The following is a 22,152-nucleotide window of genomic DNA, read 5'->3' on the forward strand; positions in this document are numbered from 1 at the left end:
GTGCGGACCAGCCACGCACGAGAGGGAAGAGGCCCGCAGCAGACAGAATCTGCTGGCGCCTTGACCCTGCACGCCCAGCCTGAGAACCGCCCCGCAGTGGGCCAGACGCTAGGTCAGTCCCACGCAATGCCCCCTTCTGCACCTCCCCCTAGTCCCCCCCCCCAGAAATTAAACAATATGTAACCGTTTTAGAGAAAGCATACAAATATATAATTTTATAATAAAACATGAGGGCTAGGAAGGTGGCTCAGTGGTAGAGCGCTTGCCTTGCATGCCTGAGGCCCTGGGTTCGATTCCTCAGCACCACATAAGCAAAAAGAAAAAAGCCAGAAGTGGCACTGTGGCTCCAGTGGTAGAGTGCTAGCCTTGAGCTGAAGAGCTGAGGGACAGTGCCCAGGCCCAGAGTTCAGGCCCCACGACCGGACCCCCCCCCCAAAAAAATAAATAAAAATAAAACATGACAACACCAAAGTAGCAAGATTAATAAATGGGATTGTGGGTATACCTTGGGGGGTAAAAAATTCTTGTCTAGCATTCAGGAGGCAATCAACAGGAAAAAGGAACGAAGGAAAACACACCAAGGAATGAATAGCTGCAAATAACGTAACCACAAAACTTTTGTATAGAAAATTACCACCAGCCGGGCGCTGGTGGCTCACACCAGTCATCCTAGCTACTCAGGAGGCTGAGCTCTGAGGATCACGGTTCAAAGCCAGCCCGGGCAGGAAAGTCAATAAGATGCTTATCACCCATGAATCACCAGAAAACCAGAAAAGGCATTGTGGCTCAAGTTGGTAGAGCACCAACTTGCCTTGAGCTGAAGAGTTGAGACAGTGCTCAGGCCCAAAGTTCAAGCCCCACCCCCCCACCCCCAGCCAAAAAAAAAAAAAGAAAAATTACCACCAAACAAATTTTTTTTGAGGTACTGGAGTTTGTTCAGGACCTCCTAGCTTGTAGCCTAGTGCTCTTTCACTTGAACCACAGCTGCTACTCTTTATTTTGGATAGAGCCTACTAAATTTTCCTGCTCAGGCTGGACTCAAACCACAATCCTCCAAATCTCAGCCTCCTCCATAAAAATGTTGAAAGGGAAAAAAATTAACTCATAGTTAATTTAAAATTAACTCATAGTTAAGTTTTTTAAAAAAAGGGGGGGACATATACATATTGCTACATTAAGAAACTACCCGGGTATTTTTTTTTTTACTATCTCTGCTTAATTTTGGTTTCAGTCATCTCAAAGAAACAGTCATGTTAAGAGACCTAACATAATTACATTAATTACATTCCATTAGGAAATAAACCTGTGAAAACAACTATAGCAAAAGTACTATATTTGGGTTCAATAAAAAGTTGGTGATAGTAACTACTCATCACTTAAAAATACTTCTACTTTACCATGGAACCATCCTTAACATACTTCAAAAATCTGTTCAATAAGAAAAAGTAGACAATGTATAATTTTATTAATAAATAGTGCAAAAGCATCAACAATAACTGTTTAAATATTAAATTTTTAAACAGCCATGCCTTGGCTTAAATTTGTGCATATTGGCCTCTATGGCACTGCAAAGAAACACATGAAAATATTTCCTATTTTCAGGAACAGATACTCAGCTATAATACTGTTTACAAATCATTACAGATAAGATAAACTCTGCAATAATTAATTTACACTTTGGGCAACCACAATTAAGTGTATATTAAATCAAGAAATAGCCTATGGTAAGATATACTCTAGATGTGAGGGTGTAGTATTTAATGTATTTGAAAACCTAATTTCTTATTTCTATTACAGGACACAGATATGTTTTACATGAAGCTGCTCATATGAGGAATGCGTTCTTTGACCATAAGAAAATCCACATAAAATAAGAGTATCTACCCCCTTCTCTAAAAGAAACAATACATTTGCTCATAATCTCTGCAGGCATCGTTTCTGGTATCAATAATGACAATGTTTACAAGCACCAGCCCCAACATTCTGTCCTCAAATGACATTATAAAGTTAAAAAAAATGTCACTCACTATATATGTATATATATATATGTGTGTGTGTGTGTGTATATATATACATATATATATGAAATTCCAGCAAAACTAATGTTAAAAATGACATATTTTGAGGGGAACTTCCCTTCACCCCACCTTCCCCACCCTTAATTCTTTAGCTTCCATGAAGTAATATTATTTCTATGAGTTTTCTATTATGTGCAGATTTATGTTTCTTAAGAAGTAAAATGAAGTTTGAACAGAACAGTCTGTGGTGTGGTGACATCAGCAACTGCCAGTTCTTGTCCATCAACAAGTCCTAATTCTAAAATAGAAAAGAGTATAATTACCAAGCAAATATATCTCAATGAAATGTATAATACATATACAAAAATTATGAAGTTTTATGGTCCAAGTATGCAATTTCTTAGAGGTTTTCTTTTTCACAACAGCAATTTTATTATGATATCTACACATAAGTAATTATATCTGATCAATGTATTAAAAGCAAACCCTAAAATAAACGTTTGCTATTTTACCAAAAAGAACATTTTATAAGTATATTTACTTAAAATACCTTTCAATGTCTTAGAAAGATTTGGCCTTGTTCGTTCTTCAATAGAAGTCACTGACTAGAAAACAAAATGATGTAAAAGCTACATTAAAATCAATTACACTATTCATGGTTTCCTGAAAAAATTAAAAATGAACACTGATCACCTGTAAGTAAAGTGTTCTATTTTTCCCCTCTAATGTGGCTGTGATAGCTGGAGATTTCATCTGCCTAAATATAATCAAAAGAAAAAAAGCAATCAAATATTGTCCAAATTATTTTGGGGTTTTTTTCCCACAATATAACAAAAATCCAAAATACTTACAGAGAAGCACTATTTGTTAGATAATCCAAAACCTCTTGTAGTTTGGCTGATGGAGAAAACTGAATATTTTGAGGAAGCTGACTACAAGCTGGACAGTTTTCCTGCATATATAAAACACAACAAATTGTAGAGATACATGAACCAATACTAGGCTCTTTATAAAAAAGAAGCAGAAATCACATTGTTTCATAATCATGCCTATCTCCTATAAAAAAATTTTCATGCTTCAAATCTATTTTCATAACAGATCATTTCTTCTAAATCATTTTGCTATAGAGTATTTTAGACTATCCAACAAAAGATATCTAGTAAGTAGGCAGACTAGGTAAATATAGTTAGAAAATAAAATGCTTATAATGTGGGTAATTCTATTTGAATTCTGACTAATACTTGATATTTTAAAAGAATGCATAACCAAAACCTTTTCATTAATTTAATACTACTAACCTTTCTCTCTGCTTCAAATGTGTATGTATACAGCCCGTCTACATCATTGAATACCAAGTAATTATTAAGGGGAATGTATGCACTAAAATGAAAAGAAAGTTCACAGTTATGTAACTGAGCCTGGTCAAATCATGGATTTACTTATTAAAAATGTAAACTATTACCTTGTGGCTATTTTAAAAACCTCAGTGGCACACACAGCTAAAGAGGGGAGAAAATAAAGGTGCTTCATTTAACTCAATGAAAATCAGTGCCTCTTGATCAATCACCCTCTTCCACCAATCTCCCCCCATCCCATCTTTTCCTTCCTCGTGGACTCATTTCACATTTCCACCCTTTATCACATACATACACTGAAGGCTCTAGATGTATCTGTCCCATGTTCTCGTCTATCTCCCACCCCCTTACATTCTCATTTCAGCTTCCTGATATTCATTTTGTTAAACAGTCTGTTAAATGTTTTGAAAGTTCTACTCTATGGAGATTCACTCCTGTATATACCATATGTTAGTCAACTAAATCATGTATAAGCTTCTGTGTGTGTTTACATGGGAGGTTGTATTTGGGGCAATTTTAAGAAATGAAAAATTAACCAATTTTCTATTGAGTTCTTCTAAGCAATACATGTTTTCCATACTCTTTGTCAGATTAAAGAATCACTTATACTGAGTTGAAAGATTAGTTAAAAAAAGAGATGGTCATTTTCCTTACCTGCAATGACTGCATTTGTGGAAGCTACTGCAGGAATTATTCGTTTTACTACTCCTAAAAAAAGTTATCATCAATTAAAATATCATTTCTCTAAAAAAAATTTACCTTAATCACTATGATTATTAAATACCATTTCTTGAAATTCAATTATTCAGGCTCTCAAGCCAAAAAATAAATTTAGCATATCCAAACATGATGAAACATGCCTATAATCAAGCACTTGAGAGCCCTGGCGGGAGGATCACAATTCAAGGCCAGTCTTGACTATACAGCAAAACCATACCTCTTAAAACCAAGCCAACCAAACCAAACCCAAAAACTATGTTCTTTCACGTTGTAGCATGCTTAGAATTTTAAGCTATGTTAGCAAAGAAAAATAAATTCTCAAGTACATTTTACATAAAGGCAAAACAGTACCATGAATAACAAGTGCTTATTACATTCCAGATATTGTGATAATTAAGTTATTTAATTTTTATAACATCCATATGCTATTATGCTACTTGATTTAAAGGTAAGTACAAAAAGGCTGATAGAAATTAAATATCACACGCATAGTATACCTAGTAAATGGTGGGTAAGTATATGAACAAAATATGCCCCACAGTACACAGTCTTAATTACTACATTATGTTACACTCAAAAAAGTTTGAGTAAGCCAGGTGCCAATGGCTCATGCCTGTAATCCTAGCTACTCAGGAGGCTGAGATCTAAGGATCCCAGTGCAAAGCCAGCCCAGGTAGGAAAGGCCATGAGACTCTTATCTCCAATAAACCACCAGAAAACCGGAACTGGCACTGTGGCTCAAGTGGTAGAGCGCTTGCTTTGAGCTGAAGAGCTGAGGGACAGTGCCCAGGCCCAGAGTTCAAGCCCCATGACCAACAAAAAGAAAAAGAAAAAAGAAAAGTTTGAGTAAAATATAATTAAGCTACATAACTTTTCCTCATATAATAATCCTAGCTATTCAATTCACAAACTCTCACAACAAACAAGAACTGTCCTTGATAAAGCATCTTTAATTCTAGGCTGCCTTACAAAACACTACATATGGATCTCCACTTTAACATCGAATATTTGACTTCAGCATTCACCTAAAAGGAATGAGCAAACCCCAACCTGAAACCTTAAATACAAAATAAAAATTCCATTTTTTAGCTGTATCTGAAATGGTCATTTTAGAAATAAGTAACTTTATCTTGAAGTATAAGGAAGCATTACAGGATGGAATGTATTCCTCCAAACTCCAGGCAAAGGATAAGACTCTAAGACAACAGGATAGATAGACAGCAAAGAAAGTTAAGCTTTTTTTTAATGTTCATTTTTGGGGCTGGGAAGGTAGTTCAGCAGTAGAGTGCTTTGCATGCATGAGGCCCTGGGTTCAATTCCTCAGCACCACATAAGCAGAAAAAGCCAGAAGTGGTGCTATGGATTGAGTAGGAGAGCACTAGCCTTGAGCTGAAGAGCTGAGGGACAGTGCCCAGGCCCAGAGTTCAGGCCCCACAACTCACAAAAAAATAAATTTCTTTTTGGTGAGATGATTCTAATGTTAGAGGGATACAAAGAACGAATCCATGATAGCTAAACTAGAAGCTCACCACTAAACCATATGCAGCTTGGTGCACTGAAAGAAGGAACAGGTAGCCACAAACTCAGAGAAACCCAGGAAAAGACATTACCCAATAAGAGCACTGCAAAAGGAACCTATCCCTTTCTCATCTTCTGCAGCAAGAGCTTCAATGGACAAGAGAAAAAAAAAACAACAAAAAAAACAAACCCATATTTCTGTTACACAGAAAAGCAGTCCAAGCATTACTTGGACTAGTTCACTTCCAATTTTATTTCTGTACACTCTGTCGAAACACTCAACCATGATGCTAAAAAGTATTTACTTAGCTCAAGTAAAAGGTGTGAAAGAATGAAGGACACTTCATATTGAAATGAATTTGTAGCTCTCCTAATGATTTAAAATGTATACTGTGCGTTAAGATACTTTTCTAAGTGTTATGGACAGTACCTGTGGAGAAAAGTATGAACTCTTACAGAGATTTCCAATTGATAGGGGAGCTAACAAATGAACACATCAGAAAATCTCAGATACTGAAGGACTGTATTAAGAAAATGAAAAACCAGCAACAACAACAAAAAGGCAGCTTGCTAACTGGCATGAAAACAGACCTAGAAATAAACCCATACACTTGTAGCTATCAGATAGTCAATAAAGGAGCAAAAACTGTAAGTTTGAAAAAAAATATTCTCTTCAATGGTATTGGAAAAACTGGACATCCATATGTAGAAAACTAAAATTGGATCCGTTTGTCACCATGTATCAATATTAACTCAAAATGGATCAAAGATCTGAGTATCAGACCTGAAACTCTGAAACTACTACAAGATGGAATAGGAGAAATATTAGCACTTATATAGGTAGGAACTTTCTGAAAAGTCTCAGGGGCATAGAAGATAGGAGAATTAGCACAGCAAAGAACATAATTACAAAGTTAGAAAGACAACCAATAGACTGGGAAAAGATCTTTACCAGCCAAACATCCAGCAAAGCCCTAATATCCAAGGAGCTCAAAAAATGAATACCCCCTAAATGAATAAACCAATCAATAAATTGGCAAAGGAACTAAATAGAGACTTCTCAGAAGAAGAATAGAAAAATAACAAACCATAGAACTTGCCTATGATCCAGCCATAGCACTCTTGGATATCTACCCAGTACATTATAAGTCAGGAAGGATATGGTAAAGACACTTGCATATCCGTGTTCATTGTTGCACTATTCACAATAGCCAAGTTATGGAAACAGACAAGATGCCCTACAAAAGATGAGTTGATTTTTTTTAATGTGGTAATGTACACATGGAATTTAATTCATCCATCATAAAAATCAGATGATAGAGCACCAGGAATGAATGAATGAAAGGCTGCATCAGATAGTCCTGGTCTAGGACCAAAAAGAAAAAATAATTTATCATTTGCAGGGAAATGGATGGACCTAAAACAAATCATGTTAAGTGAAGTAAAGCCAAGCTCAAAGAGAAAAGGCACGGGGCTGGGAAGGTGGCTCAGTGGTAGAGCGCTTGCCTTGCAAGCCTGAGGCCCTGGGTTCGATTCCTCAGCACCATATAAGCAAAAAGAAAAAAAGCCGGAAGTGGCGCTGTGACTCAAGTGGTGGAGCGCTAGCCTTGAGCTGAAGAGCTGAGGGACAGTGCCCAGGCCCAGAGTTCAGGCCCCACAACTGGACCCAAAAAAAAAAAAAAAAAAAGAGAAAAGGCACGTTTGCTCTCATATGTGGAAGCTAGATCTAAAATACAACCAATGAATTCCAAGAAATGGAAACATGGTTTTCTTTTATATTGTTTTGTTTAGTTTCTTTATATATATTTTTTCTTTCTTTCTTTCCCTTTCTTTCTTCTTTCCTTTTTCCTTCCTTCCTTCCTTCCTTCCTTCCTTCCTTCCTTTCTTTCTTTCTTTTCTCTCTTTCTTTCTTTCTTTCTTTCTTTTTTTCTTTCTTTCTTTCTTTTTCTTTCTTTCATTTCCCAGTTGTGGGGCTTGAACTCTGGGCCTGGGTGCTGTCCCTGGGCTCTTCAGCACAAGGCTAGCACCCTATCAGTTGAGCCACAGTGCCACTTCTTTTTTTGTTTTTTCTTTTGTTTTGATTTTGTCTTTTAGGAGGGCATGGGCAAAGAGGAACAGAAGAAAGAAACAGAAGGGTGAGCAAATGCAGTTATTATATTAAATACACACTATGTTAAAAAAAAAAATGAACTTGTGGGTGGGGAACAGAGGGAAAAACAAGAGAAAGCAAGGAAATCCGGGACACTGTCCAAAAAGAAATGTTGTTACTACCTAACTTATGTTACTGTAACTCCTCTATATATCACCTTTATAATAACAAAAAGAAATTTTTTTAATGAACTATGTAACTTGGGTAGGCGGGGGGGGGGGGGGGGAATGGGAGAAAGTGAAGGAAAATGAATGAATGAAATGTGAAAAGTGAATGGAAATGCCCAAGAAGCACTGTATTCATAATCTGACTTACAAAATTGTAATCCCTTTATACAACTCCTTAAAAATTAAAAAAATTAAAAAAAGAAAATGTTAAGATATGTGGTTAGAGGAACAATGGTAGTACAGTCCATTAACTAGGATTGCTCAGGAAGGCCTCCTTCTGGAGAAAGAACCATGACAAGGTGCCACTAGGCAATGACTAGGAAGAGAAACTTTCTGTAAAAAACATAACAAGGGAGAAATTGCACAGAAATTGCACCAGGTGGAAAAAAGGTCTAGATTTTACTGCACAGTACTATCGAAGAATTAGAAGTATAGCCTCAATGTAAACAGCAAGCAATAACAACAACAAAAATAACCCCGTCTCCTTTTAAGTCTGTATCAGATCTGAAAGAAGACAAAGTTCAGAATGCTATACTATTGTCTAGGGAATATTAAAGCATTGATAAAAATGTGAAGGGAATATGATCACTGTGTTTAATATTGTCAAATCCATCACTGAAAAGGAAATTAGATTACATATGGTAATGGGACAAAAATCAAATCAAACCAGGGCTAGACATTTTTACTTGATATATACAAAAATTGCCTAACAAGTCTTGTGCAAAAGTGAGAGACTGTTGCCAAGAGGCAATGAATTTCTCTTCAGAGATAACACAGAAGGTTTCAATGGGATTGTTTAGGGCCTCTACCAATCCTAAGTAAAAGTCAATGATTTTATGAAATTTCCCTGAGCTGAGGATGGGTTCTGTAGAACTTGATTCCCACACCTTCAGGTAATCTGTAAACTATTGTTTCTATAGTACCTTTACTGAACCTCCAGTAGATAGCATTGTCCAAAATCATTTATCAATAATTCCCCCAGTTGCCAGGCACTGGTGGCTCATGGCCTGTAATCTTCACTATTCAGGAGGCTGAGAACTGAGGATCTCAGTTCGAAGCCAACCCTGACAGGAAAGTATGTGAGACTCTTATCTCAAATTAACCTTCAAAAAACTGGAAGTGGCACTGTGGCTCAAAGTGGTAAAGCACTAGCCATAAGCAAAAAAGCTCAGGGACAGTGTCCAGGCTCTCAGTTCAAGCCCCATGACTAACAGAAAAAAAAAATTCTCAGCCGGGTGCCGGTGGCTCACGCCTGTAATCCTAGCTACTCAGGAGGCTGAGATCTGAGGATCTCGGTTCAAAGCCAGCCAGGGCAGGAAAGTCCGTGAGACTCTTATCTCCAATAAACCACTAGAAAACCTGAAGTGGTGCTGTGGCTCAAGCAGTAGAGTGCTTGCCTTGAGCATAAGAGCACAGGGACAGTGCACAGGCGCTGAGTTCAAGCCCCACAACCGACAAAAAAAAAAAAAAAATTCTCCCCAAAACATAAAACACTGGGATGTTCCCAAATTCCTGACAGTTTACTAACTCACCTTGAGTGAGTCTATAGGTAACACCTCTAATATTATATTGTGATGCTCTCTCTAGAGATTTTTGGAAAATCCACTGAATATGCTCAGGATCATCGCCATCTAATGGAACCCCATCTGTTGGGAGGAAAATAAAAAAGAGAGGAAGATGTGACTTTTCAATACAATAACCCCAATGAATAACACAGAAAAATACATATTTTATGCAATGGTGGATGATTAAATTTATTAAATTAGGCGTATTACCTCCAAAAGGCTGCTCTTTAGGCCACTGCAACACCCTTGCATACTCAATGCAGTGTTCTGGCAGCCTGGGCATGGATGCAATGGTGCACATGGGGAAATTAACCTGAAACCACAGTTTGTCTTTTTTAGTGAGTTTCAAACAGTCTTAAATGCAACTTCCAGTTTAATTCAGTTTGTAACAGTTTCTAATAACTGAGCTCAGCCCTCCTTTACAATAGCCCTCCTTAGCCATAAAGGAAACATGGTAAACAATTAGCAACACCACTGAAACTAACAAGGTCATCTGAGTCATTTCAGAGTGGCTTGCCTGTAAAGATATGTTTGCCTTACATTTTTAAAGTACATAAGTTTAAGCTTTGCTAGACCACAAGAATAAAAGTGCTGAATCAAGTCTCTAAGTTCCATTCTATGCATGGGGAACAAGAACTATTTCTCTTCTACTTTTCTTCCTATGTTATCCTATTTTACACTAAATTCAATCCTTGCTAAACCTTAAAAACAAAAAGTGCTGAACAGATTCGCAATGTGAGTAACTTGTTGCCTGGTATTTAAATGCGAAGGTATTAAAAAATGAAAACGGGGGCTGGGAAGGTGGCTCAGTGGTAGAGAGCTTGCCTTGCATGCATGAGGCCCTGGGTTCAATTCCTCAGCACCACATAAGCAAAAAGAAAAAAGCCGGAAGTGGCGCTGTGGCTTAAGTGGTAGAGTGCTAGCCTTGAGCTGAAGAGCTGAGGAACAGCGCCCAGGCCCAGATTTCAGGCCCCACAACTGGACCCCCAAAGAAAAAAAAAAAAAGAAAAAACAAGTATTCAAAATTAAGTCAATTTTAAGTATAATTCATACAAAATTATATTTACAAGTGAAAAATTTAACTGTCCTTTAAAGAAGGCATAAACATTAAAGAACTCCAACTTTGGGAAGAGGATCTCATCCCCCACTGTTTTTACTTCTCTGAAATATGTCCTGTCCAGTCCTCCCTCCCTCCCTCCCTCCTTTCTTCACTCAATCCCTTCCTTCCTTTTCTGTTGCAAAACCCCAACAGATGCTTGAAACTACATGATAACCAACTTTGTATATACAATATTCTTTCCTATTCATATTTTATATTAAGATAGCTTTATATACAATTTAGCCACAGTAAGATATTAACCAAAATGATAGAAAAGAACAACTGTAACAATATACTGTAATAAAAAATTATGACTGGTTTCTCTCAAAATATTATAGTTATATATACTTTGACAACTTCAAAAAACATTTCTCCTTCCTTATTCAATCAAGAATTTTTACCTTTTCACTTAAAGTTAACAATTTGAAGTTAAGTGTCTCTTTGGTATATCCAAACTGCCAGTATCACTACTCTTGTGTGGTAGGAGACTATTAAGGAGGCAGCTCTACTACTGAGCTACATCACCAGCCCTTAGAATTATTAATATAGACAGGTAGGAGTGGCTCCTGCCTATAATCTTAGCCCCTCAGAAAGCTGAAATCTGAGGTTCACAGTTTGAAACCAGCCCAAGCAGACAAATCCAAGAGACTCTTTTTTTTTTTTTTTTTGGTCGGTCATGGGGCTTGAACTCTGGGCCTGAGCGCTGTCCCTGCGCTCTTCAGCTCAAGGTTAGCGCTCTACCACTTGAACTACAGCGCCACTTCCTCCAAGAGACTCTTATCTCCAATTAACCAGCAAAAAGCTGAAACAGAGGTGTAGCTCAAGGGACAGAGCATGAACCTTGGGTGAAAAAACTAAGCAAGAGCAAGATCCTGAGTTCAGGCCCCAGTATCAACACAAACACAAAAAAAGAATAATTTAAAATATTTTACACATTGATTAAACTAAATAATTCAGCTGTTAATTCCAACACAAAATACTATAAAAGAAATACAGGTACTTTTTGATTACCTGTGGTGGATAAAGTTCCAGTGTACACTCAATGCAAGCAGTCATCCCAGGCAAAATCACCCGAGCATTTCCTTTAAAACCTTCTGTCCCCCCATCTATCAAAGGGACAATGGAGCTTGGATCTAACACACCATCTTCATAATTTAGCAGAGATATCTAGGAAAAGGTTTTGAGTATTTAAAAGAATAAGAGCTAAAAAAAAAAAAACTTCTAACAAACCCCTTTTGAATCAGCTTGGACTACTGAGTACTAATATACAAAATCAAAAACTTAAAAGGTAACAACTAGAAATAAACAGATGCATCAAAATAATTTAAAATTAAGTCAACTCTGATTTTTCCAAACTATGCTGCAACATTCTCAACTATGGTATGTTTAGAGCTTCAGCAAGGATGTGAGCGAAGCATGACACTAGTCTTTACCAGCATGCCGTTTATCCATCGTCTGGCTATGATAGAGTCCAATCCACACACAATAATATGAAATTCTACAAGAAAAAAAAATCCAAGTTTAAGTTTTAGTTTTAGGGTTTTGGGTCTTTTTTTAAAGGTCAGAGTCTTATTACAGAGCCCCAATTTGCCTCAAATCCTCAATCTTCCTGTCTTAGTCTTCTGAGTTGTGGGATTCTTAACATATGTTCCTAATTTTAATGTTTAGTTTTTCAAAATGTACCTCTAGCAGGCAAATCTTAGAAACTCTTATGTCCAATTAACAAGCCAAAAAAACAGAAACAAAAACATAGCTCAAGTGGTAGAGGATTAACCTTACTGACTAGTTCAACCCCTAGTACCTGCATAAACAAATTAATAAATGAATAAATAAATGCACTTCCAAATCAGGCACACTAGCTCAAACCTTTCATCTTAACTATTCAGAATGTAGAGATCAGGAAGGTTGCAGTTCAAGGCCAGTAAGGGCAAAAACAAAAAACAAAAAAAAAACACAAGACCTCATCTCAACCAATAAAAACAATGCGCATGATGGTGTAGGTCTGTCATCCCAACTATGAGAAAAATATAAATAGAAAGAGTGTCATCAGGCTAGCCTGGACAAACAAGGCCAGATTCTATTAGAAAAATAACTGAAGAAGAAAAAGAGATGGGTCCATGGTTCAAATGGTAAGAGCTCCTACCTAGAAATTCCAAGGCTCTGAGTTCAAATCCCAGTACTGCTAGAACAGAAATTGCACTTCCATAATTATGTATGAATGCAGACTCACTGACTTCAATAAATATACCAACATGGTATGACATGCTGATAGTGAAAGAAGCTGTGTGTAAAGGGATAGAGAACTCCAGAGGTCCCTACTTGCCATTCATCTTTTGTGTAGACCTAAACCTATTCTAAAAAACAAAAGTTAACCAACTCCAATAAAAGCAGTTGTACAAAAATCTCACTTTTTCCTAGAAACGTTTTCTAACAGTTCCAACAAATATTTTCTCCTCTCTTCCTGCTCTCTCCTTCCATCTCCTCCTTTCTTCTCCTAATCCTTGAGTGATTTTTATTCAAATGATCAGGAAAATGTGGCTAGTGACATCAAATAACGATTAAAACATTCATTTAACAAGCTTGCTAAACAGCCAACACCAAGGAAGGAAATTAACTAAAGAAATAACCAAATTAAAAAACTGAAGATTTGGGGGAATTTAATTTCAATGAACAACTTACGTCGATAGAAAGTGTCATTAAAATCTTGAATCTTGTTGAAATGTCTAAATACAAGTAAAGGAACTTAAGCTGAAAAGTTTTTTATTTACCAAATAAATTAACTATGCCACAAGGAACAAACTATAAGCACCTATTTAAAACTAGAAATGAGTACACAATGTTCACAGCAGTGGAATTCAAGAAATCTGACAAGATGAGCTTAACTCTACTACTTTTTGACAAAAACTTTCTCCCATTCCTCCTTTTAACTATATGGTTTTCTCATCTCTGAACATCTGCATCTTCCTGTATATGTTCTTGTTCAGAAGTCTACTTTATACTTTAGCTTTTATGTAAACACTCATATTCCAGTAAAACAAAATATGCCCTCAAATATCAGCACCAAGACATGCACTGTTTGTTTAGCAAAGGAAACAAACATTACAAGTCTTACTTCTCTTTGTGATTTTAAGTGTTAATGAAAACCTAATTTTTAAAAAAATACAGAAAACTTCAATAACTTTCAGTTGCAATTACTGTTGGGTTTGGTGGGGTTTTTCTTCAGGATTGAGAAGATGCCATGCATTTTCTTTTTTTTTTTTTTTTTGTCGGTCATGGGGCTTGAACTCTGGGCCTGAGTGCTGTCCCTCAGCTCTTCAGCTCAAGGCAAGAGCTCTACCACTTGAGCTACAGCGCCACTTCTGGTTTTCTGGTGGTTTATTGGAGATAGGAGTCTCATGGTCTTTCCTGCCCGGGCTGGCTTTGAACCGAAATCCTCAGATCTCAGCCTCCTGAGTATCTAGGATTACAGGCGTGAGCCACCAGCACCCGGCATGCCACGCCTTTTCTTAATCTCTTTCATTTACCTCAGTTTTCAAGTTTTTAACCCTGTCAGACCCTATCAGTTCCTGGGCTTGGAGCCTTCAAATGGAACCCCATCTGAAATCCACCGTGGAAATGAGTCCATCAGAGCACAATTTAACAGTTACAAAATTCTAATCTTTCTAATGAGCAATTTTGCTTACTACAAATGTACTCCCTGTTAACCACTTCTTTTATAAGGAAAATGATTTTAAAGAAATAAGTAATTTTTCTGTCAAAAGGATACGGAACTACATTACAATTAGGAACTCTGTCATTTAGAAATTCTGCAGCAACTTCAGCCTTAGGTCTTCCAACGTCTTTAGGCCTACAGAAAAATTATATTTAAATTGTCACTCATAATATACACCTAAGTGACCAATATAGTTTACTCCTAAACATAATCATGAACTGAGTTAATTTATACATATTAAAAAAATTATACCTAAGTATTTTATACCAGTAATAATTTTAGATTCATTTGTCTTCATTCATATTATTAAATGCCACCCCTTGCTAATGGTCCAAATTAATGTACCTAATTATGATTTTTTAGAGTGAAAATACAGAGTGCTTTTTTTTCCAGGTAAAAGCACAATGGCATGATTCCTAGTCATGTCCATCATGACATTTCCCAGTATAAAATTATCCCAGACCCGGGGCTGGGAAGGTGGCTCAGTGGTAGAGTTCTTGCTTTATTATGCATGAGGCCCTGGGTTAGATTCTCAGCACCACATAAGCAGAAAAAACCGGAAGGACAGCACCCAGGCCCAGAGTTCAGGCCCACAACTGACAAAAAAAAAAAAAAAAAAAATTATCCCAGACCCAAAGCCTTCTGAAGTATCTAGCCTGAAACCCAAAATCTTAACATGTTAATTACTATGAAGGTCTTAGTTGAAATACACATGCAGTTCCTTCTAGGAATGCAAGAACTTTTTGTTGTCACTTTTTTCTGTGCTTGAATGATGTAGTAAAATTTAGATCGCTAAACCATGTTGTTGTTTTTGTTGTTGGATTTATTTGTTTTATTTGAGACAAGATCCCAGACTCCAAAGTGCTAGAAATTACAGGCACTTGAACCATGCTTTTTTTTTTTTTTTGGGGGGGGGTGTCCAGTCATGGGGCCTGAACTCTGGGCCTGGGCACTGTCCCTCAGCTCTTCAGCTTAAGGCTAGCACTCTACCACCTGAGCCACAGCGCCACTTCCAGCTTTTTTTTCTTTTTGCTTATGTGGTGCTGAGGAATTGAACCCAGGGCCTCATGCATGCAAGGCAAGCACTCTACCACTGAGCCACCTTCCCAGCCCCTTGAACCATGCTTTTAAAGAAGGAAATTTCACACAGATGTATCATCTTTTTCAAGAAGCTAACAATATAAATCCTCAAAATGTCAATCATTAATAATTAGATATAAATAAGAGAAACAAAAATCCCACAAATTCTTTTCCAGTCATGTTATTTTTAATACCTCCTTATTTTTCCCCACAGAAATAAATCATTCTCTCATATAAATACAACAAGTGTCTAATTATTAGTTTCTCATAACATATTTTCTATACACACATACATTTAAGTTACTAAACTCTGGTATAAATTCTATTCTACCTAGTACAAATAACTTTGTAAGTAAAAATAACTAATGCTTACTAAAAATTCTCTTTTTTAAACTGGAAACTGTTCAAAAAAGAACAATTCAGATGGGCTAATATTTCCTTTTCTTCAAGACAAAAGTGTTCTTTTTTTATCTAACTCTGATAAGCAAGTTTATTCTCACTTTGGCTTTACTTGCATATACATGACTGCTATAAACTGGAGACCTTGTCTGGAGTATTGCATTCAACTGCTCCAAACACAGGAGCTCTTTATATATAGTAAGGAGGAAATAGGAGGCTTCCTAGAGTCTTCTAAACCATATGTTACATGTGCTTTCATTGCTGATCTCAAACCACACTCCCACATGGTTTCCATGGAGACACGGGGGGGGGGGGGGGGGATTTGAATGGTGCACTTAAGACAGTGACTTATTTCATACATATCTTGCCAAAAGTATTTACCTATGAAAACAAGTAACTACCTTGAGATTTCATAAATATGGTAATATGCCCTAAGGAGTTTAGAAACATTGTAGCACATAATGAACAATAAATGTTAACTATTATTATGTTCTACTATTTTAGCCACTAATTAAAATTAGAAGACATAGCCCACTATCAATAATCAATCATCTCAGTGGTCTTTTTCAGAGTATTAAAACTAAAGATAGGTCAAACTGGAAATGACCCACACACAAAAGAAACATTAACTAGGTTTATCTAAATGCCAGAATTTTCTTTCCAAATTTAACCTAAAATTGACTAGCAGTTCTCAACAAAAAAAAAAAGTGCAAGTATCAGAGCTTATAGGAAGCTAGGATATTAAAACTTACCTAAATAAAAACTGTCTATTTAGATTGGAAACATCTATAGTGTCCATGTCTATAACATGAATCTGTCTAAAACCAGACAATGCCTGTGGAAATAAAAATAATATAGGTGAGCAAAAGCTTCCTTACGCAATTTTTTTAAGATTTGTTTTCAATGTAGTCCTAAGTCTACAAATTCTCAGTAATAAATTTCATACAACTGTATTTCATAAGTAAAAAAAAAAAGTCTTGCAAGGTACAGAAAATTCAGAATTCTTGTAAAAGTCAAAAATGTGTAAGTTGGTTTTAAATTGTCTATAACCAACAGAGAATAACTCAGTTTGTGCACGTTACCACATGCTGTTCCCTTGGACCAGAATGTTTTTCCTCAGACAGGCACACTGCTTACCCTCTTACTCAAATAGCTCCTCCCTTCCTACCAGGCCACTGGTCCATACCCTCCTTTTTTACAGCATACACAACCATCTCACAGACTGCATTGTTTTTTATCTTCACCTAAAATGTAAGCCCCACAAACATAAATATCTGTCTATCCTGTTCCACTCTGAATCTTTACCATCTAATGGTATTTGGCTTATTTGAGGGCACAATAAATGTTTTGTTTTGTTTTTTAATCAGTGATACTAATATCTATCATGTTGTTTTAGAATAATCCTTTAGAGGGCTTACAGGTACTAAAAATGAAAAAAAAAATCTCTGCATCTCTTATGTGCCTATATTTAATAGGCAAAGGTTACTATAATTCAGTAACTAACAATAGAACCACTCCTCAAAGATTTCTGATGACTAATCCCCAGATCTAATCTTTAATTACTTCACATTTAAAATTAGGATTGCCTGACGTGGTGGTTTACACCTGTAATTCCAGCTGGTAGAAGGATGAGGGAGGATTACAAGTTTAAAGCCTGCCTTGGCTATATAGCAATACCCTACCACAAAAGAACAAATAAAACGAAATTAGTACATATCACATTAGCAAATAATATGCCTTTCAAAATGGACCTTAACCTTTAGGGGATTTGTATGTCTTTAAAAACAACAACAACAAAAACAATAAACACTGCCTAAGCCTATATACTCTTTCCTTATACTCTTATATACTCTTTCCTTAGCATAAGGAAAGAGCATATATTATATACTCCTTATATATACTATAGTATATTGTATATATATTATATTCTCTTTCCCTCTATATCAAGTGATACAATGCCCCACCTATCAGCTGGGTTAACTTGAAAAACAAAATAGTAAGTTATTAGCCATTACACATTAAAATATAAACCACTTTTTATTTACTCGAGTGAAATAAAGTTAGCACTGTGCAAGAAATACAAAAATTAAAGAGCAGTAAAGAAGGCTAAGGATTTACTCAGTAGCAGATTGCACAAGGCCTGGGTTTGATCCCTATTACATCCCCCTTTCTCTCCCCTCTCCCAAAGAGTAGAAAAGAAAACAGAAGAAAGTTACCAATGATATCATGATTAAGAACATTAGAGTTTAAAATGTTCAAAAGTTGTAACATTATTTTAATCACCATCTAGAATTTGATTTGATAAGCTTACAAAAGCACAAGAGTTTCAGAAAGCTAATAATCATAATAGGGATGTTTCCTAGTATGACAGAAAAGTAAAATTATTTACTTATCATAGAGAATATTATATATACATATATATATTTATTACCAGGTTTTTCAGGAGCTCACATCCTAAGCCGCCAGCTCCAATGACTAGAACTTTACATGTATCTAACAAAAACTGGAGAGACTGTAAAGAATGGAAAGGAATATTAAAAATCTAAATAATCACTATAAATATTACTAATAAAGCAACAAACTATAAAACAGTTTCTAATGTACTCGTGAAAAATACATTAGGATAAAGAATGCACTTTGCATGTGATCAATTACATCAAATTTATAAAGAACCAGAATTTCTAAAATCCTACTGATATCAGTTACAATTTTAGTGTTTGTAAACTGACTTTTGTGAGAAATTAAAGCTATTTCTCACAAAAAAAGCTAGTCCTAGTTTCTTTTCTTTCTTTCAAGTGTTATTTTATCATTTAACTTGTAATTTGACCATCTTAAAATAGTATCTTCTATTTTACTTCTCCCATTCTTTGATTGTTTTTCTTTGATGTTTGAGAAGATAGGGAAAGCATCTAATTCAATCAACCTACAAGTTTCCTAAAAGAGAAAAGTTTAAAAATCTTATAAACAGAGAACCATGCAGTAAAGTGTTTAAAGGTCTAAAATAATAAGAACAGTAACAGATGCTTTTGAATAGAGTAAGTGGAGCCTGTAAAACATGAGATGAGAGGAAAATAAAATAGAAGAAACTCTTTAAAAAAAACTATACACAGATACAATTTAGAATAATCATTTAACAATCTTAAATTATCATACGAAAAATACAATGAATATTCAAAGAAAGAATATGATCAATTCTAACATTTATGGAGGAAGGTTATTCACAGGAGATATTGGGGCAAGTTTAGGAATAGCACAATAGTTCTGTTTCAGTACAGTATTTCTTAGCCAGGCACTGGTGTTTCACACCCAGAAGCCTATTACTCAGGAGGCCTGAGTATCATAGTTCTAAGCCAATCCATGCAGAAAAACCCATGACTTTTATCTCCATTTAACCAGCAAAAAGCCAGAAGTGAAGGTGTGGCTCAAGTGTTAAGAGGCTGGGGAGAAAAATAAAGGAGGAAAAAAAAAGAAGCGAAAACATGATGCCCTAAATTAAAGCTACAGTACCGGTGCGCGCACGTGCGCGCGCACACACACACACACACACACACACACACACACACACACACACACACACACACACACACACACACACACACACACACACACACACACACACACACACACACACACACACACACACACACACACACACACAAAATAAAGCTAATAATACCTCTTTGTAAACACAAAAGAAGAAAAAAGTTACACTTTTTCCTAACTGGCAATAAAAACCAATAGAGCATTTTTCATCAGACAGTCCAAAATTCTATTATATATCATGCATATTTTTAACATGCAATTAGTTAATAATCAATGCTAAGATGCTCATTCCAATTGAATGTCAAAATTTAAGCAAGCATATCTATATTCCTATCAAAGTAATTTTCTCATAAGAAAGATGCAAAGGGGGATGTTTAGGAAATGACTTTCAACTTGAATTTTAAGTGTAATAGAATTTAAAGTTAGTTATTTCCCTTGTGAAACATATCAAATATATTACACAAAAATGTCAAAATAACTAATATTAGTCATTCAAATAGTCAAATTGTAAATACTCAATAATTCACAATAACAGTTTCACAATGCAATCTTATTAGTATTTGCATTATAAGAGCAAATTAAAAAGAAAGCATCTTATTCTTTTTGAGATAAGAAACTATTAGAGCAGGTATTTAAAAATAAATGTTGCTCACTTCAGTGCTCGGTTCGAAATCAGGGTGTGTGAAGGGTCCAGATCGCTCGAGGAACTTCTTTACATGGTTCCAGCGACCTTCCCAGTCTCCAGTGTCCCCACACCCACCATCAACAGCCATTCTGCACAGAACACAGTAAATCCAGCTGCAAAGATCAGTATGAAAAAGCCACAGCTACAACCATTAGGTCTCCCCACAAGAAAAGATGACCACGCCAGAGGCGATCAGATACAAAGGGAAAATGACTACGGTCTGTTTCATGCTTTCTAATTGTCTATTAAAGGGTTCCTTAAAATTATATTTGTTTCTATTGGTATTTCATCCATTTGTAGCAATAAATCAGTATGCTAGAGATCAAATTGTACTATTGATTTATCCGTGAGAAATACTTTTGATATTCAAAAAAAAAATGACTGCTAACTTCCAGTTTCTTTCAGTGTATTTGGGAAAGGAAATATATCAGATTACATGGAAAGTGAAAAAGCCACACATTCAGAATTGTGATGCTTCAAATCTAATACTGTTTATGTTTTGAAAAGGTGATTTCAAGACCATCTTTAAAGAGTAACTTTCATACATGTTTCTCCCAATTTCCAAAAAATGAATCTTGGCATTGTGAGGTGGGTTTTGCTGTCACTAAACACTCACACAAAATGTTTTAAGGCAGGATAGGGGTGGTTGATGCCTGTAATCCCAGCTCTTCGGGAGACTGAGATTCAGAGACTGTGGTTTTTGTCTTTATCACTATTGCCTAGTGATAAAAACTAAGTTTTGGTGTCAAATTGGATTTGATTCCACAACCAAACTGTATCAGTAGCTTGAGCAGATTAATTACTTGACTGCTATAAACCTCCTCTACGGGTTATAGTTATTTCTTAGGGGCATGAGGGATAAAGAAATAATTACAAATGACTGGGAACAGTACTTAACACTTCCTAAGCATTCAAACTTGAACTGTCACTTTATGCAAAAGTGACAGGGAGCTAAAGAGTGGAAGGAATGTGAGATTAAGCTTGTCATTCAGTCCCCCTGTAGTTGAAATTCAATTGAAGGAAACACCTAGAGACCACAGCACTACTGGGAATTGATACAGAAATTAGGAACTCACCACACACACACACACACACACACACACACACACACACACACACACACACACACACACACACACACACACACACACACACACACACACACACGTATTTTTTTCCCTTCCATTTAAGGAAAAGAGCACATTATGTAAGGGTTGGTCAGATGGGAGAAGTTTTCAATCGTTGGCACCACCATCAAAATATCAAACTATGCTCTTAATAAAATGCAGAATTGTTTGGGCATGGGAAAGACGGGGGAGGTTAGCAATTGGAGTCAACCAGTTAAAAGACCCAATTATTTTTGCAAACACGATGGAAGTGCTTAGTACGATACCTGGTGTGGACCGAGCAACACAATAAAAATGAAAGTTTGCAATCGGTCCTATCATCTCTTGTGCTTAGGAAAGGCCCCAAACAGTCTGAGGTCCGTTTCCCGGGTTTACCCTGGACTCTCGGGTCACAAGGTCACTCACTGGATCTCACCATTGGGGATGGAAGGGCTGGGGGCGCAAGGTAGGCCCTGGCAGGGCCCGGGGCGGTGCACCCCAGCCCCAAAGCCCACCCGGGGCTGAGGCCGGGAGCGGCTGGCCCGCGCCGGGGCTGGGGGTCGGGGGTCGGGGTCAGGGGTCGGGGGTCGGGGTGAGGCCGCGCGGCCTGCGCTGCGGGAGCCCCCCCCACTCCCAGCACCCCCCCCCCGGGCCCGCTGCGGCTGGTGCCCTAGGCCTGGGGCTAGGGGGAGGCGGGGGTCTCCAGAGAAGACCCCCGGCCTCCCGGCGGCACTAACTTCTCAGCCAGCAGCTCCTCTATTCTCCTTCTTTTCTTCTCCCTAAAAGAAAGAGAGAATAAAAGAAGGGTCAGCATCACGCTACACGCTAGGCGCCGCGAGGGTGTGGGGAGCGAGGGGACGGGGCGGAGGGGGGGGACCCCGGGGGGCGGCGGCGACCGCCCACCGCCACGCTCTCTCACAAACCAGCCCAAGCCGGCGCGCGGGCCGGGCCCCGGTACTTACGGCTCCTCGCCATCCGCCATATTGTTCTCCGCCTCTTCCCAGGTGCCTTCGCGGAGGGCGGGGAGGGGCGTAGC

At 37.2% G+C, this 22,152-nt stretch overlaps 1 protein-coding gene across 2 annotated transcripts; it reads right to left on the reverse strand.

Moving 5' to 3' along the window:
• Positions 1 to 1,446: 1,446 nt before the first annotated feature.
• Uba3 (ubiquitin like modifier activating enzyme 3) lies at positions 1,447 to 22,152 on the reverse strand. Of its 2 annotated transcripts, XM_070018931.1 has the most exons (18): positions 22,079 to 22,145; positions 21,854 to 21,895; positions 19,979 to 20,099; positions 18,214 to 18,294; positions 16,535 to 16,617; positions 14,358 to 14,438; positions 13,271 to 13,314; positions 12,025 to 12,089; positions 11,603 to 11,758; positions 9,703 to 9,805; positions 9,460 to 9,573; positions 4,028 to 4,081; positions 3,481 to 3,517; positions 3,317 to 3,398; positions 2,870 to 2,970; positions 2,712 to 2,775; positions 2,569 to 2,623; positions 1,447 to 2,316 (listed from the first exon to the last, which is right to left on the reverse strand). In XM_070018931.1, exons 1-18 carry the CDS (start codon positions 22,096 to 22,098, stop codon positions 2,228 to 2,230), a joined length of 1,392 nt encoding a protein of 463 aa, XP_069875032.1. In that variant the 5' UTR covers positions 22,099 to 22,145; the 3' UTR covers positions 1,447 to 2,227. The 2 variants fall into 2 exon arrangements, with proteins under 2 accessions (XP_069875032.1, XP_069875033.1); XM_070018932.1 differs by lacking the exon at positions 21,854 to 21,895 and having other exon boundaries at positions 22,079 to 22,152.

The sequence above is a fragment of the Dipodomys merriami genome, unplaced genomic scaffold (assembly GCF_024711535.1).
Source record: "Dipodomys merriami isolate MVZ:Mamm:240054 unplaced genomic scaffold, mDipMer1.0.p SCAF_13, whole genome shotgun sequence".
In the NCBI taxonomy this organism is placed as follows: Eukaryota; Metazoa; Chordata; class Mammalia; order Rodentia; family Heteromyidae; genus Dipodomys; species Dipodomys merriami.